At 38.3% G+C, this 14,704-nt stretch overlaps 3 protein-coding genes across 7 annotated transcripts in view; 2 read left to right on the top strand and 1 right to left on the bottom strand.

The window, feature by feature from the left end:
* LOC134211601 (tyrosine-protein kinase receptor torso-like) overlaps positions 1-14,704 on the top strand; it is a 198,300-nt gene that overhangs the window by 76,642 nt on the left and 106,954 nt on the right. The gene's annotated exons all lie outside the window — the stretch shown is intronic.
* LOC134211604 (transposon TX1 uncharacterized 149 kDa protein) overlaps positions 1-14,704 on the bottom strand; it is a 179,235-nt gene that overhangs the window by 108,204 nt on the left and 56,327 nt on the right. The window lies entirely within an intron of this gene.
* LOC134211598 (heparan-alpha-glucosaminide N-acetyltransferase) overlaps positions 1-14,704 on the top strand; it is a 44,687-nt gene that overhangs the window by 6,983 nt on the left and 23,000 nt on the right. The window contains exons 4-5 of the mRNA XM_062688612.1: positions 3,745-4,133; positions 4,194-4,477. Coding sequence (XP_062544596.1) covers positions 3,745-4,133; positions 4,194-4,477 — 673 coding nt within the window. The remainder of the gene's footprint in view (positions 1-3,744; positions 4,134-4,193; positions 4,478-14,704) is intronic.

The raw sequence follows: 14,704 nt of genomic DNA, 5'->3' as shown, positions 1-14,704 counted from the left end.
TTACTGTTTATTCCTTCTGAAGCTTTTACTAATTTTAATTGTTACTGGGATTATTAATAAATTTACCTTAGATTAATTTTTAAGCACTCCAATGATTTTCTGAAAAATAAACTTTTGAATGCTTAACAAGATCGCATTGTTACTCTTGAGACTTGGGAAAAAATATTATACTTTCGTCGTTCAGTAAGGTAGGTCGAAGCGAAGCCAAATTTGTTAAGATTTTTCAGATTTTTCCAGCGGATTATTCACCTATACGTCAGTCCACTCCGGCTCGAGTACTGCACAGTCAGCGCTAAGAATCTGAAAATACTCATTATTAACTGTTGTTTTCGAGGTTGTTCCGGAGTGCCACCGAACCGACGAAGCAATCCGCAAGGGAAACGGCATAAGTTTTATCAAGCCGAAAAAGACGGCATATCTATAAAAAGTAGACAACATACTTTGTGCGGATTTTGTCGGGATATTCCGGCTTAGAGAATTTGAGTCGTCCCGCTTGGCAATCTCACAAATCACAAATCACATATGATACCCAAGCAAACTTACAAGCTACCAAAGTTACAACTTTAGTCCGTTATTCCTAAGTCGTGTCGCAATCCCGTTCTTAACTTCAATTCCTCCTTAAAGGAACTTGATTTTTGCATCTGGTCTTTTATATTTTGTCCCGCTAAATTTTTTGTTTTTATTTTTATCCTGAATCAACAAACCTGTCAAAAAAGAAGCCTCGCATATATTAAAAAGGGAATAAGCATTCCGAAGGATTAAACGCAGATTAAGCATTGAAAAGCTTTCTTAAAAATATTCATCAGAATGAGTGGATAGACTGAATATGGTTTTAGATTAAAGTTTAATCTATTTAGAATATTTATTTTTATCCGTGATGTAATGCACTGAAAAGTTGTCAAACAGAACGTGCTTACACTCTGAACTGAAATTACCGTCATCTGTTCATAATTTCAGAAAATATTAGTAAAAATGGCAGTGCTATTTTTCTTTCACTGTAGTTGCGGCTTACCCTTGGCTAAATTATTCAATATACCAATTCTTAAGGAGCCATGTGTCCAAAACTCGAATTTCAATATCTCTTTCAATTCGCGATATCTTCTTCTTCTTCTTCTTCTTCTATATACATAAAAATGAATTTCTGTCTGTCTGAACCTTATAGACTCCGAAACTACTGAACCGATCGGCGTGAAAATTTGTATGCAGAAGTTTTTGGGGCCGGGAAGGTTCTTAATATGGTTCGATACCCCTCCCCCTTTTGGAAAGAGGAGCTCCCATACAAATGAAACATAAATTTCTGCATAACGCGAGAACTAATCAATGAAGAAATCAATTTTAGGCGAAACGAAGTTCGTCGGGTCTGCTAGTATCAGATATAATCAATTTTAAACAATTTAGCAAGCCCTTATTTAAATCTTGTCAGATAAATATATTGAATGCAGGTAAACCCAAAAAAATACCTTTTATTTGTTTTTGAATAGTAACAAAAAGTTTACAACTTATTTTCGATACATTCCTTAATTATACCCGAAATGTGCCTATCTCAGTTATTTTGACCATCCCCTGTATATAGAAGACTAGTTCAAAACAATATTTTCAAAACGACTTATCTGCTTTTGTAAACAAAGATTCAAACAAAGATTCAGATTTGACGAATCTGATAGCTCTCCCACGCAAATCAACACCATCAACAGGTAGCGGAAACCTTTACCTACCTATTGGTGGTGTTGGTTTGCGTGGGAGAGCTATCAGATTCGTCAAATCGTCGTTTGAATCTTTGTTTACAAAAACAGATAAGTCGTTTTGAAAATTTTGTCTTGAGTTAACCCGGCATACGTAGGCCTGCATAGTAGGCAAGAATGCACATTATGAACTACCAATGCAGAATTCGCATACAGTTCATAATTTTAGTTTTTAGTAATTTTCTCAAATCTACTCTCAATTTTCACATAGAAATAAAATTCTATAAACTCGTCGAACATTATAACGAACAGATTTGCTGAAGGAATGAAGAAAATCCATCCATCCGCGCTTTTCTGTTTTCCCGGATAAATACGAACACAGACCAACATATGTTTATATAGAAGAAGAAGAAGAAGATAGATTTGTATGGTCGGGGTTCTGCTACACCGCTTCAAACGGCTCTTCGACTGTTTTTACGACGTGATAATTTACTCGTAAAAAAGACACACAACAATATACAGGGGTTAGACAAAAAGGTTGAGATAGGCAAAAATTTGTCGAAGTTCAAATCAGCATAAATTTGCGTATAATGATCCGATTGTGATCAAACTGGGACCATCGGACGCGGAACCTCTTCTAGTATACTGGCCCTATGCGAAACCTCTGATTGGCCCTTGGCCACCGGTGGTGTTCCGGGGTTTCCGAGGGTATGTTTAAAATGCATTTTTTCTGCTGCTTGTCATTTTATATGACGTTTACTGCCATCATGTTTGATGCTTTCCCCAGAAACTAGAACTAATATGCTGACCAACGCTGGCTGCATATCGAAAATCCGTTAGGTATACGCAGAGATATGGCCATTTTCGTGAAAACGATACGGGATTGGCCATACACCCTGAACAAATGTCACTTTCGCAGAACTTCCGGAACCTGTTACAAATTGGGCAAAGAGTCTTACAGTCCTCAAAATATATCTTTAATAAAGATCCTATATTCATTGTCTAGGGAAAACATGAATTTTGACACCCATATATGCATGGTTCCAGATGGTGCCAAAACCGGCCTCTCCTGGAAGGCCCATGGAACCTGCTATAAGGGTGGCAGTGGACACTATCATTCTGGAAATGTTTCTGTAATTATCGTCTCGCAAAGCCATGAAGTCAGATACTCATATTTGCATTATTCCGATCTGTTATCATTCCATCATGTTACCGGCACCGTTTTTACGGAAATGGCCGAATCTCTGTGTAGTTTAGATGGGTTCTCGATCTACAGCCACCATTGGCCGGCATATTAGTTCTAGTTTTTGGAGAAAGTATAAAACATGATGAAAGTTAACGTCACATAAAATTACAAGCAGTGAAAAAAATGCATCTTGAACATACCCTCGGAAATCCCGGAACATTTCCGGTGACCAAGGACCAATTTCAGGTTTCGCAAGAGGATAGTATACAAGAAGAGTGTCCGCTTCTGATGGTCCTGGTTTTATCAAAATCGGATTATTATACGCAAAGTTATGCTGATTTCAATTTTGACTTATTTTTACCTATCTCAACCTTTTTGTCTAACCCCTGTACATACATATTTATGCGCTACTTTAATAAACATATCCTCGATTACTGATACTAGAAGTGTTTCTACACATTAGTATTTGAAGAAAACGTATTTGTAGTACTTGGCTTGACACCATATTACAAAGATTCAACTCATTGGCCTAGTTGAAGAAAAATGTATTAAACACCTAAAAAATCATACTTTTGTACTGAATTAATGAGCAAGGATTTCTTTGAGTATCAAAGAATTTGACCCAGTGAAAACATTTCAAGAAGTTTCCTTCAATTGAAATCAATCAATTCGAACAGTAGATTATGCTTACAGTAAAATATATATTAAATCATATTACATCTGCACACGGCAGAACAGACAGAACATTGCTCCCGCCCGTTGTGTACCGATTTCCTCTGCTAACACGACTTGGACTGTAACCATAGCTATGCACTTCTATTCCACATTATAATTGGCTCCACCACATAACACAGTAAGTACTCGTTTTGTTTTCAGCCTTCCTCACTGTGGCCCTCATCGCCATGGTGCTAACCATAGTTCTCAAATGTGGATTTAAAATCTATCGTCGAACAATCCCCACCGAGGCACCCCTCACGCCGGCCAGTCCCACCGCTAGTGGTGATGGTCATTCTGATGAGCCACGGAAAACAAGACTGCGGAGCTTAGACACCTTTCGCGGAATTGCCATTATGCTAATGATATTCGTCAACAGTGGCGGTGGACACTACTGGTGGATGGAGCATGCCACCTGGAACGGGCTGCACGTGGCGGATCTGGTATTTCCGTGGTTTTTGTTTATTATGGGTGTTTGCATTCCGATCTCTCTGCGTTCACAATTGTCACGGAATATTCCTCGCAAAATGATTCTTGCTAATGTGGCAGTGGTAGGTGATTTTAATCAGAACATGTTATTTTAGGAACATTTCTAATTGTACACATTGCAGAGATCGTTCAAGCTATTCTGCATTGGTCTGTTTCTGAATTCGATAAATGGTCCCCAGCTAGCCAATTTGCGATTGTTCGGAGTGTTGCAGCGATTCGGGGTGGCCTATTTCGTTGTATCTACGATTCACCTCTATTGTTACAACGAAAGTATGCAATACTTAGGAAGATTCTCTAGGTTCAATATGGATATATTACGGCTGTGGAAGCACTGGATCATCATTGGTGGAATTATTTTCGTATATTTGCTGGTAGTGTTCCTCGTCCCTGCACCAGGTTGTCCAAGGTAAAGTATGCAGTAATGTGCATATATTATGCATGGAAATGAATAGTCAATTGAGCAAGTCAATTTATTTTGACTGCGAGTTGAGCGTACGAACTTTCGAACTTAGACTATCTAATTGAATTTAAGTGATTTGATCGATATACGAAAGGAACGCTCATAAATTTCTTAACACTTTCAGAGGGAAAAGGGATGGTCCAAACTAAAAATTTGGGAGTTTCACACAAAAAGTATGGCAAAGATAGAAAGAGAAATAGAACATGGGTCCTTCACTAGGCAATTTGCGCTCACTATTTTATAAGTTTCATTTCTATTACTCATTTTTGTTATCTTATAACTTGAATTTCGTTAGTTGCATTAGATTCTATTTGATGCATAAAGTGCTGCTCTGTAACAGTGGTAGCTAATAGTCTAAGAGCCAGTTCGCGAGAAGCATCTTAGAAGAAAGATGCAGACGGCATTTTTTTCTTTTCCAATGAATTTTCTATGGTAATAAAACAAATAGGGGGAAAGACGGCTCTGGCAGGTTTTGTTCTATTATTGGCAGGGGGGTTTTTGTCGACCAAATTTTATGAAATTTGGCCACAATATTCTTTGATATGCAAAGAATGTTTACGCCAAATTTGAGTCTAGTCAGTCATAAAAAAACCCCCTGCCAATAATAGAACAAAACTTGCCAAAGCCGTCATTCCCCCTACTAATTAAAATACCTAATCATATCAATTTGACAATGATCACTTTAAAAAAGGGGAGATCGAAGTAAGCTTCGCGTGCGGACGGTAGTGTTTTCTATTTTGACATTTTTTTTCCTTAGTGATTCGGTTGAAGATTTGTACATTCGATCGGTGTCATGATTAAGTTTTTTTTGTTTGCTTCACAATATAGATTATTTTCTCTGCATTTGCTATGGTGTTTTGTATTTATACGCAAAGGAGAGCAGTGCAAAACGCACCACGGGACAAAATGGCCAACTCATAAGTTCACTCATATAATCTTTTTATATAACATTTCTTAACGAGTATTATCATTAAAATTAAACACTAGTTATTCGTTATCGAGCTGCAATGGGGGAAACTAACAAATACCGTTCATTTTTACTCAAATTTAACGATTCACGATTTTTTCACCTCACTCCACAGTGTGACGAAAATCAGTTTTTAGCGCGTTTATTCAATTATACTTTCATTATACAACTAGCAGACCCGACGAACTTCGTTTCGCCTAAAATTAATTTATTCTCTGATTAGTTCTTGAGTTATGCAGAAATTTGTGTTTCATTTGTATGGGAGCCCCCCTTTCCAAAGAGAGGAGGGGTCTCTAACCATGTTAAGAACCTTTCCCGGCCCTGAAAACCTACGCGTACAAATTTTCAAACCGATCGGTTCAGTAGTTTCCGAGTCTATAAGGGTCAGACAGACAGAAATTCGTTTTTATGTCTATATACAGCCTCCACAATTTCCAGATATTTGATCAGAAAGTTAATGCGCTTGTTAGGCATTAACAGGCAGTTTAATGATCCATCCCTCTAAATGTGGATGAAAAAAAAATCTGTTTTTTTAACTTTACAAAAACGAGTTTTGTGTCTTCACAAAAGTTGTAGAAAAACTTCTCCTGAAAAACTTTGTTCAAGACGCCAAGTTCTTAATTTCATTACTTTTGAAGATATATTACTGTTTATGCCAACAAGTTTTAAGGCCTCTCACGGTGTCATTCAGAATGGCTACCTTGCGGCTCATCAACACAATCTTACAATTACCCACCTCCGATTAGCACCGAGCAGTTTATCTTTGATAGCAAAACCACACATTATTATCGACTCATCAGCCCTTATTTAGCATCGATTCAATAAAAATAAAACTAAGTAAAAAAATTCCGCCTTCCAACGACGTCATTGGCAGCGTCGTATGCAAGCAATCGTAAATCATTCCCTATCGCATCCAACAGTGATGTCATCATGTAATACTGTGGAATCATAATAAAATCATGTAAAATATCAAAAACAAAGAAAAATCTCCTTAATGTAATAATTATATCTTCATTATTCTACTTTGGAACGTCTTGGAAAATAAAAAAGGAAACGCAGTAGCATAATGAAAAAATAACACATAAATATCAACTAAATCAAAGCAAATATGTTGATTGTCGGACTCATGTCGTTAGTTTATGCCATAGTCAAACCGTATTGAGTAATCCTGAGTTCAACTCGGACTGACATCGTCCACATTAATGCAATGTTGACGGTAATCAGATTTTAACAAAAAAGGGTTATTTTTGTCTGCCTTTTAGATTGGTAGTCAAATTTTTTGCGACTAGTAGTCTATTAGTAACTAATCTTGTAGACTATTAGCAACTAACCTTGAGTTGATGATTTTTCTGGTAGAACTACAAAGAGATTGGCCACCGCAAGACACCATTAACATTTTCGTCATGCGGAGACGCATGGTGCATTGTTTCATCAACTCATCGGGACTAAACTTTTTCTGCTAAAATTATAGTCCGAACACTTATTACATGGAGATTCATCTGAAACATTTTGTTATCAGTGTATAAATAATCGAATATTATCGGCCGGAGTACAGATCAAGGACATTATAGTTGTTGAGACAACATTGAGATAACGTTGAAATTTTGTATTTTAGTACATTTAATGTGGTGTTCGGAACATGAGACAATTTTTACTATGCGTGTTGGGCATTTGAGACAAAGTTTGGCAGAATAAATTGCAAAAAAGATGGCAAAATGAAAATAATGCAACAAAAGAAAGTAAAAAAATGCTTCGGTCCCCGACGGTAGGCTCTTTGTTGGATGGAAGGGCAGAACAGTAGACCGGGTGATAAAAAAATGCAAAAAAGATCGCAAAAAAACGGATAAAGATTGCTGGTCGTTAGGCAGAGGATTAGGCCGGATAATAAGAAATTGCAAAAAAAAACATGCCAAGATGAGAATAATGCAGCAACAGATGGCAAAAGAAAGAGAATGCTTTGGTCTCTGGTACCCTCCCTGATGATTGGGCAGAGGATAAAAATGGGGTAAAAAAAGATGGCACTATAAAACAAGCTACAAAAAATTGGCGAGAGAAAAAAACTAAAAAAAAGAATGCTAGCATTTGGATTTGATTTGATTTGGATTGGATCTGGATTGGATCTGGTTTAGATTTAGATTGGATTTGGATTAGATTTTGATTGGATTTGAATTAGATTAGAATTGCATTGGATTCGGATTAGAATTGGATTTGAAATTAATTAGGATTGAATTTTTATGGGATTTTTATTGGATTTGATTGGATTTGTGTTCGAGGTGGATTGAATTTGTAATGGATTGGATTTTATTCTGATTGGGATTATGTTTTGATTGGATTTGGATTAAATTTGTGTTGGATTTGGAATGGATTCAGATTGCATTTGGATTGGATTGGAATTGGATTGGGTTTGAATTGGATTTGGATTAGATTTAAATTTTGCATTGGATCAGAATCGGATTTGGATTGAAATTGGATAGGATCTGGATTGGATTTATATTGGATTTGGATTCAATTTGGAATTAATTTGGACTGTATTTGGATTGTATTTGGATTGGATAGAATTTGGATTGGATTTAGATTGGATTTGGATTTAATTTGGATTAATTTAGATTTTGACTGGATCTGGATTAAATTGGATTTGGATTAGATTTGGATTTTATTTAGATTTGAATTGGATTGGATTTGGATTGGATTTGCATTGAATTTTGATTAGATTAGATCAGGATTGATTTGAATTTGGATTGCACTGGATTCAGATTAAATTTGTATTATATTTGGGTTCAATCTAAATTTGATTTGAATTTGATTACGATTAGTTTTAAATTGAATTTTCCCGTCAAAAATTGTATCTTGTTTTATTGTCTCAGTCGATGCTTCGGCTTATTTTAGATCAACTTTTCCAATGAACCCATTATTTTAAGCACTATTTTTTAAATGGAAAACAGAAACCGAAAAAGTGCTGCACGTGTGAATCGACCTGAAAAATTCACCCGATGTTCGTTCAAAATCGGGCCAATCTTAAAAAACAGCACTTTTTCGATTTTTGTTTCAAATTTCAAAAATACTTAGGTGCGTTAAAAAATATGGGTTCATTGGAGAAGTTGACCTTAAATAATCCAAAGAATCGATTGAGCGATTAAAAATTTTTGACGGGAAAGGGTAATTGGCATTGAATTAAATTTGGATTAGATTTGGATGTGCTTTGCATGAGCATGAGCATTATGACCGCACAATTCGTAGTTGCTACTCCGTGATTGGCTAGAACTTGCGAAATTGTACAGAGAACATAATAAATAGGGCCTGGGATTAGCTACCCATTCTCAATTTACACGTTTCGAGAGCTCAAATATTTAAAGTCAATAACGGCGCCGGCCACGACCTTACGGTCATATAGGAAGGGAAGGATTGTTAGTTCAACTCTCTTTGCTACTAGAGACCGAGAACACCTTTGCATCTCCACGATTGTCTTGGGGTGTGGTATTGTGCTAGTTGTATACGATATTCAATCACGATTCATTTTGGTAAGTGATGCGATCTATGGGATAGGAAATAACACGAATACGCTGCGCCGTCTCGCGATGAGTAAAAACATGCACGCCTGGTGGCATATGAAAAATGAGGAGAATCACGTTGTGGACGACCGAACGGACGCGCACTATGTACTTACTCGATGGCTACTGCAAACTATTGAAGATCGCGCTTGTTTCGACCGGAGCAGAGCGCGATTCATGCGCATGGGCCACCGAAGACTAAATAGATATTTTATTATTTCTCCGACGAATAAACACGCACTGCACTCACTTGCTCACTACTCATTTGGATGTGCTTTGGATTGGCCTTAAATTTGAATTGGATTTGGATTGAATTGGTATTGGATCAGAATTGGATTGGATTTGGAGTAGTTTTCTTTTGGATTCGAATTGGATTGGATGATGATTATATTTGGATGTGGATTTGGAGTGAAGTTTGATTAGATCTGTTGTAACGAGTACAGATATTTCCTATTCCTAAAAAAGAAACATCATCCTAACCATTATAATACAACTTAACTGTACATTTAAATATCGTTCCGAGTCACTGATTGTTAAGGTCAGGTAATGCCAGTTGAGTTAACTCGGCGATTTTCGATAAACTGAGAGCGGATATGCTCATACGACAGAAGCCGAGGTTTCGGGATCGTTCGTAATGAGATTGAAATGTAATATACCTAAAGCAATGCGATAGCGTTCTTTCTATTCTGGCCGTTGAAGAAGACAATCCAACGTTACAAAAAGTGATTGTGTGTAGTTCGTTAGGCGATTGTTCGGAAATGTGAATTCCGAACTGAGAAAAGTAGACATCGCCAAGAATTACAGTGAACTAAATAGGCTAAACTACTCGCCAAAAAGCTATTAGAAATAATAAGAATTCATACCCACCAGTACACGATTCATCGTGGTGTTAGACCAGAATAGACTCCACCGTGGAAACAAACTCGGGGTAGAAGCAACCTTCAAACGAAGGTGCCACCCTAGGGTGTTGAAGCCGGACCGTGCATAGTGACATTACACGTGGAAGCTATCGTGCGACATCGTTTCGCCACGACACAGAACCACTTCAGGTCGGTCGCACGTGCTACATACGTCCAGACTCACCACAGCGACGAATCGTCGCCACGCAGTGTTAAACCTCTCGATACGTTCCGTATCCCGCCACTAGGTCGCGCGTGGCGTGGGCAAACACTGAAGCGTTCGTTTTATCGTCCAAGCCCACAACCCGCAAGTGCACTTGCCGTCGCTACCGCCGAGGGAGAGAGCCACCGATGAGTAAGAAGAATAGACTAGTCAAGTAAGAACAATTTGTACACCCACTAACCCTATAGAATAAGAGATGGAAAAATTATATACCTTTAGTAAATCTCACGTGAATTGCATGTAGGACATAGGGCTGGTTCAATGGAATAAACGGATTTTCAAAATGTACGATACGGTAGCGACGATTCCTTTAACCCAGTTTGAGAGTTGATTATCGCATTTCTTGAGAACTAGATTTCGGGTCGTGTATTTGAAGATTGATTAATATTGATCCTTAGCTTCTGGGCAATTTGATGCTATCACTCGGAATATTGTGGTTGTCGACCAAGACTCGCCCTGAGATTTCCTGGCCGGGCAGGGAAGACTCTTTTGCATTATAAATCGCGCCTTCACGACAAGAAATACTTGTCTGGCGCTTAAGTGAAGGTTGTATTGGTCCGTCGACTCCTCGCTTCCAAATTCCCCGTTACATTTGGCGCCCAGCTAACGGGTCTTGTATATAAATTGTAAATATTAAAGAAAAAATATATATATAATATAGGTTGGATTTTGAATTTGAGTCGGTCTAAGATTGGATTTGGTAAAAGACGTTATATTTAACCCATAATATTAAGTCTTTTATGAATGCATTTATTTTCTCTCTTATTTATCTAATTCGTGGAATTGAACTATAGTGAAATTAGTTTCTGGAGTTGTTTAATGAATTTGAAAAATTTATAGGCTATCTAATAAGTGATTGAATATAGATAAAATTTGTATATGAACTCATACCATCAGCATAGACAGGAGATGACTGAATCGTATATTAATCCTAATGACCTTCTGGCGGAAGAAATAGAATATGAACTAAAATTACGTTGTTTGTCGGTTGAAGGATCGTTACAGGAAAGACGGTTGAGATTGAGGAATGCTCAATTAGAAGAACTGAGGAAACCAAAACAGTTGAGATCAAAGAAGAACATAAGCGACGAATATGACTTAATTAAAAGCCGCGCATTAAGTTTAAAAAATTTGCTAGAACTATTTCCTGAGCAGAAGCATATTTCACGACTGCGACATTTTAGACTAAGAGTATTACGCGCGGGGGCGGTTACACGCAATCAAAATCAATTAAAACAGGAACTCATATCGTTTATCGAGGGATTATTAGACAGATACGGAAATCGAACATCAACACCACCACCTCGTAGGCCATCCCCACCGCGAACAATGACTCCACAGCTTATTGAGTCACTACCACCGCCGCCAAGAAATGTTACCCCGCCACCTCCTCCGCCTCCTACACCGCCACCAATAGAACCACCATTAGCGTTTGTGACATCGACACAATATGTACGGCCACCTTCAGTATTCACAGGCCAGTGTGATGTTCAAGGGGTGCATCAGGTACAGCAACCTAGGCACTATCCGAATTCGGTAGCTTCGCATATTTCAATAGGAGAAAACGAACCCCCGAGGCCCAGAGTATCAGAAGATTTTAGGAATAGGTGGGTGGTGCCGGTTAATAAGTGGAGGATTTATTTCAGTGGGGACGGTAGAGGCCCAACAGTTACGCAATTTTTGAATCGCATTGAAATTCTTGCGAAAAATAACAAAGTATCAGAAGGGGAGCTCCTAAGCCAAGCTAACTTTTTCTTTAAAGAAGGATCTGAAGCTGAGGAGTGGTATTATACTTTTTGCCACAAGTTTGTTAATTGGACAAGCTTTAAGCACCAACTTCGACTCAGGTTTGAACAGCCGAATAAGGATAGGGTTATTGAACGCCAGATAATGGACAGACGTCAGCTTCCAAGCGAAACATTTAACGCCTTTGTGGCGACCATAGAAAAACTATCACAGCAACTCACAAAGCCAATGTCAGAGGAAAGAAAACTAGAGATCTTACAAGAGAACATGCGAGAATGTTATAAGCCATTTCTTACCATTTATCGTGTCGATCGGGTTGAGGACTTAGTAACTATTTGTCATGGGTTGGATAAATCAATGTACCGAGGATATCCAAACAGTAACACGCGATTCAGAAATCCCCAGGTTAATCAAATCGAAGAAGATCCGAACTGGTGGACAAGAGAAGATAGGGAAGAGGAGGAGGAATTAAACGCAATTAGTAAGGTAATAAATAAAAGGAAGCCTACTGAAACAGTTAGAGAAACCCAGTCAACACAAACTGGTACGATTCAGCAGTCGTTAGAAGAAAATCAAGGAAACATATTATGTTGGAACTGTCGGAAATTTGGCCATTATTGGCGCGATTGTACCCAACAGAAGAAACTGTTCTGTCATTTTTGCGGGCAGATGAATTTCACAGTTTCCACTTGCCCAAACAACCATTGCTTTTCTAGAAATCAGGGAAACGAGAGGCCAGAAAGATGTTAGGAGGTAGTCTTTCTGTGGATTGCAGTAGTCCTCCGGAGGATAATTCAAGTAAACACTCCGAGATCGAAGTTGGAACATACTCAAAATTTGCCATTAGTTTCAGTATCAATACCTTTTCGAAGAAGTGCCCACATATTAACGTAAACGTATTAGGAACTTCAGTAAGTGCACTTTTGGACTCGGGTGCAAGCGCGAGTATCACAAATTCTAGAAATTTAATAGAGAAACATAAATTGTCAATAGAACCAATTAATATCAATATTAAAACGGCAGACAATACGTCCTACAAATGTGAAGGTGTAGTGGCTATTCCTTATACATTCGAAGGCCAAACGAACGTCGTGCCAACGCTACTTGTACCACAACTCTCGAAAACGCTAATACTTGGCATGGACTTCTGGGCTGCATTTAACATAAGACCTGTAATGACCAAAGAAGGGCAGTTACAAGATCTACAATGCACGGAACCCAGCGAAGAATTGAACTTCATGGAAGATTATTTTGAGAAGAGATTAGGAGAAACTGTATTATTTGTAGAGCCAGGAGTTCAACCAAATGGAGAAAATTCAATCGAGGAAGATATAAGTTTAGAACTACCCTACGTTGAGGATCCTATCAATATAAATCAGGAAATAATCACGGAACATGCACTTACTGCGCAACAGAAGACAAAATTAGACAATATTATCGAAATAATGAGATCAACTAACAACGGGCGATTAGGTAGGACTAAATTAATGACGCATAAAATTGATCTGATCGAAGGAGCCCAACCAAAAAAGCCACCACAGTACAGATGTTCACCTCATATCCAAAAGGAAGTAGATAAGGAAGTAAAACGGATGATCGAAATGGATATAATCGAAGAATCCCGGTCTGACTGGTGCAATCCATTGTTACCAGTAAAAAAAGCATCTGGGGAGTGGCGCATTTGTTTAGATTGTAGGAGAATCAATGAGGTGACCAGAAATGAGGCATATCCCTTTCCAGATATGATAGGTATCTTGAGCCGAATTGAAAAATCGCAATATTTCTCGGTGATAGACTTGTCAAAAGCATATTGGCAAATCCCGCTTGATGATTCTTGTAGAGACTTTACGTCGTTTAGGGCGGGTAAACAGTTATACCGTTTTAAAGTCATGCCATTCGGGCTCAAGGGAGCTCCAATCACCCAAACTAAATTGATGAATAGGGTTTTGGGATTCGATTTGGAGCCCCATGTATACGTTTATCTTGATGATATCATCATTGTATCTAATGATTTGGACGAACATCTGCGATTACTTCAAATTGTAGCAGAAAGATTGAAGGAGGCGAATTTAACAATAAGTCTTGAAAAGTCTAAGTTTGTTCAAAAGCGGATTAACTATCTGGGCTATACTCTATCAGAGCACGGTCTGGCCGTTGATAGCACCAAAGTTAAGCCGATTCTAGATTACCCCCTTCCAAAATGCCCGAAGGATGTTCGCAGGTTTGTCGGAATGGTCGGGTTTTATAAACAGTTCATTAATCAGTTCAGTGAACTGACGGCCCCTATAACAGACCTACTCAAGAAAGGAAAAGGAAAAATGTCGTGGACCAAAGAAGCAGAAGCTGCTTTTCTCAAGATTAAATCAATCTTAATATCACCAGTTGTCTTGGCTAATCCAGACTTTCAATTACCATTTATAATTGAATCTGATGCTTCCGATGTTGCCGTCGGTGCTGTACTCACGCAAACCCAAGCAGGAATCCGGAGGCCAGTAGCATATTTTTCAAAAAAGCTGTCAGCAACTCAAAAAAAATATGCGCCGACGGAGAAGGAATGCTTGGGGGTTATATTGGCCATAGAGAAATTTAGACATTACGTTGAAGGGTCGAAATTTACCGTAGTGACAGATGCTCAGAGTCTGATTTGGCTTCGACGAATCAGTGCAGATGGGGGCTCTGCCAAACTGATTCGTTGGGCCCTAAAGCTCCAACAATATGACTTCGATCTGCAATATCGAAAAGGTTCCTTGAATTTGATGGCCGATGCCCTCTCTCGGTCCATAAATACAG

This window comes from Armigeres subalbatus, chromosome 2, assembly GCF_024139115.2.
Source record: "Armigeres subalbatus isolate Guangzhou_Male chromosome 2, GZ_Asu_2, whole genome shotgun sequence".
NCBI classification, from domain to species: domain Eukaryota; kingdom Metazoa; phylum Arthropoda; class Insecta; order Diptera; family Culicidae; genus Armigeres; species Armigeres subalbatus.
The sequence above is the reverse complement of the archived record's forward strand: the minus strand, read 5'-3'. Positions and strand labels throughout refer to the sequence as shown.